Source organism: Cebus imitator, unplaced genomic scaffold (assembly GCF_001604975.1).
Source record: "Cebus imitator isolate Cc_AM_T3 unplaced genomic scaffold, Cebus_imitator-1.0 Scaffold285, whole genome shotgun sequence".
NCBI classification, from domain to species: domain Eukaryota; kingdom Metazoa; phylum Chordata; class Mammalia; order Primates; family Cebidae; genus Cebus; species Cebus imitator.
In genome coordinates this window covers 905,398-907,929 of record NW_016107600.1, presented here as the reverse complement: position 1 = coordinate 907,929, position 2,532 = coordinate 905,398, and the positions used below count along the sequence as shown (strand labels likewise).

The following is a 2,532-nucleotide window of genomic DNA, read 5'->3' as shown; positions in this document are numbered from 1 at the left end:
AAAAAAAAAAAAAAAAAAAAAAAAAAGTATGTTCATACACATACTCAGCGCTGTGAGGATCTCTCAACATTAACTGGACTAGAAAAGGAGAATTGGCAAGTTCAGCAGCCTGCTGAAACTCAGAGGGCTTGTTGTACGGTGACTGAAATACAGATCACCTGATTTCTAATCCAGTGCTCACTGTGCTGCACAAAGCTCAAGCCAACGGCAACACGTGTGGGGAAGGGACTGCTAACTTTCTAACAAGGAAGATCTCCCGTTGCTAGAGGGTATCTGTGGGAGTGGATCCCCATGGCTGAAGGCTGCTACATCTCCAGGTGGGGTGAATAGGTATTTAGTGACATGGTCAGTGAGGTGCAGGAGGGGCTCTGGTCAAGAACACAAGCGGGAGAAAATGAGTGTGAGACTAAACTCTAAAAGCTGGATGCTAGGTTACGGTTTTGGGGAAGCCCATAGTATGCCACATGACATCAGCAGTTGCTACATCTCCTGGGTCTGAATAAATGGTAGGCTAATGCCTCAAGAGTTTTGGGGCAGACACTTTATGCCAAATGCCCTAAAAAATAGGCCTCCCTATATAGCAGTACATCTGTGGTATGTAGAAAAGTGCTATTCTCAGAGTGCTGAGAAAGTAACTCCTATGCCCAGCACCTCTTGGTGTGGACCCCAACTTGATGATCAGCTAAAACATAAGTTTAGGCTGAGGTGGGGGGATCACTTGAGCCCAGGAGTTTCAGTCTAGCCTGGGCAACATAGCAAGACCCTCCTACAAAAAATTAAGATATATAATTAGCCAGGCATGGTGGCATGGACCTGTAGTCTCAGCTACTTGGGAGGCTGGGGTGGGAAGACTGCTTGAGCCCAGGAGTTCAAAGCAGCAGTGAGCCATGATGGCACCACTGCACTTCAGCCTGGGCAACAGTCTCTCAAAAAATAAACACGGGTTAATTTTGGTCAGTTGTTAGGGCTGGGTGTGGTGGCTGTAATCCCAGCACTTTGGAAGACCGAGGTGGGTAGATTACTTGAGGTCAGGAGTTCGAGACCAGCCTGGCTAACATGGTAAAACCCTGTCTCTACTAAAAATACAAAAATTAGCCAGGCATTTTGGCAGGCACCTATAATCCCAGCTACTCTGGAGGCTGAAGCAGGAGAATTGCTCGAACCCAGGAGGCGGAGGTTGCAGTGAGCCAAGATTGTGCCACTGCACTCCAGCTTGGATGACGGAGCAAGACCCTGTCTCAAAAAAAAATTTTTAGTCAATCGTTTAGAAATCCTTCAGCAGTGGAAGGGAAAACTGACTCAGTCTAAAATCTTGATACTCCAAAAACTATAGTCACAGAGGGCAGAAGATGGGCAAGATAAAACTGAGAACTGAACTCAACAGTCTATATGCAAGAAATCCAGCCGAGTGAATCTGTGCTTTGACTTGTGAACAAGTAGGTGTCCTCAGTACTGTGCGCCCGACTTCCATGTTCCTTCCCCAAGAGGAGGAAGCTGCTTGCAGGGGATACTGGTGGAATCCAAAGATAGTTTCATAATAAAACTCTTCCCAGCTGAGCTTCCCAATTTTTGTACCACTAGTGATTACAGTGGTGCCTAACATGTGCTCCCCTCAACCTTCAGAGCAGCCAGAACCTCTTGAGCCATCTGCTTCCAAACATAAGCAGCCTCCCCTGTGTTTACCCAAAGGTGCTGAACAATTGCTGTTTGTGTGTCAAGAAAAAGATGGGGCCATGCTGCTTTATGGTTTTCAAAGCCCTTTCCAATATATTACAGCATCCACTTCTCACAACCACCCCAGGACGTACGTAGGGGAGGTATCACCATCTCCTTGTGACATGAGCCTGATTGAGGGAGAGGTTGAGTGTTGGGCCTGCTACAGTCCAGGAACCCTGACCCGAGGCCCAGTGCTGAGTGCTGTGTGAGCACTGCTCCCAGGCGGCCTGGTGGAAATGCGTGTGGGGGGCATGTCTGTCCTCAGGTCCTCACCTTGTCATAGAGGGTGCCCACCACGCTGTCCTCTTCACTAGTGCCCAGCAACTGGGCCAGCAGCTTGTGCCCGAAGTGCAGATAGATGAGTCCTGCACTGCTCAGCTTGGTCTGCCATGGCTTCCCAGGGCACAGGGAGCTCATAGTCTCTGTGAAAGACCTGAGAAGCAGAGGAAGGTAGGGCTGAGGTGAGGGACCCTGGCTAGAGTCTCCATGCATTCATTCAATGATTAACTCAGTGCTTCCTATCTGCCACATTTTATGTTTTATATGACATTAAGGATAAAAAAAAACCAAGATGCTGTCCTCGTTTTCTGATTCATCTTCGGAGGCTGACAAACACAACCCCCTGAGTACTCTCGCTAGACATGAGAAGGAAAAGGAAGGAAGGGATGAGGAAAGGGTTCAGAGGACAGCCTTCAGGTCAGTTCTGAAAGATTAATTAGTGACGTCCACCAGATAGACAAGGGGTGAAAGAGAAAAAGCATTCCAAATAGAGGGAACAACATGAATGATGGCGGAAAGACAAGTGTTTTTTTTTTT

General features: G+C 47.7%; 1 protein-coding gene across 1 annotated transcript in view; it reads right to left on the bottom strand.

The window, feature by feature from the left end:
* MYG1 (MYG1 exonuclease) overlaps positions 1-2,532 on the bottom strand; it is a 7,886-nt gene that overhangs the window by 1,602 nt on the left and 3,752 nt on the right. The window contains exon 3 of the mRNA XM_017501782.2: positions 1,990-2,149. Within this exon, the coding sequence (XP_017357271.1) occupies positions 1,990-2,149 (160 nt within the window). The remainder of the gene's footprint in view (positions 1-1,989; positions 2,150-2,532) is intronic.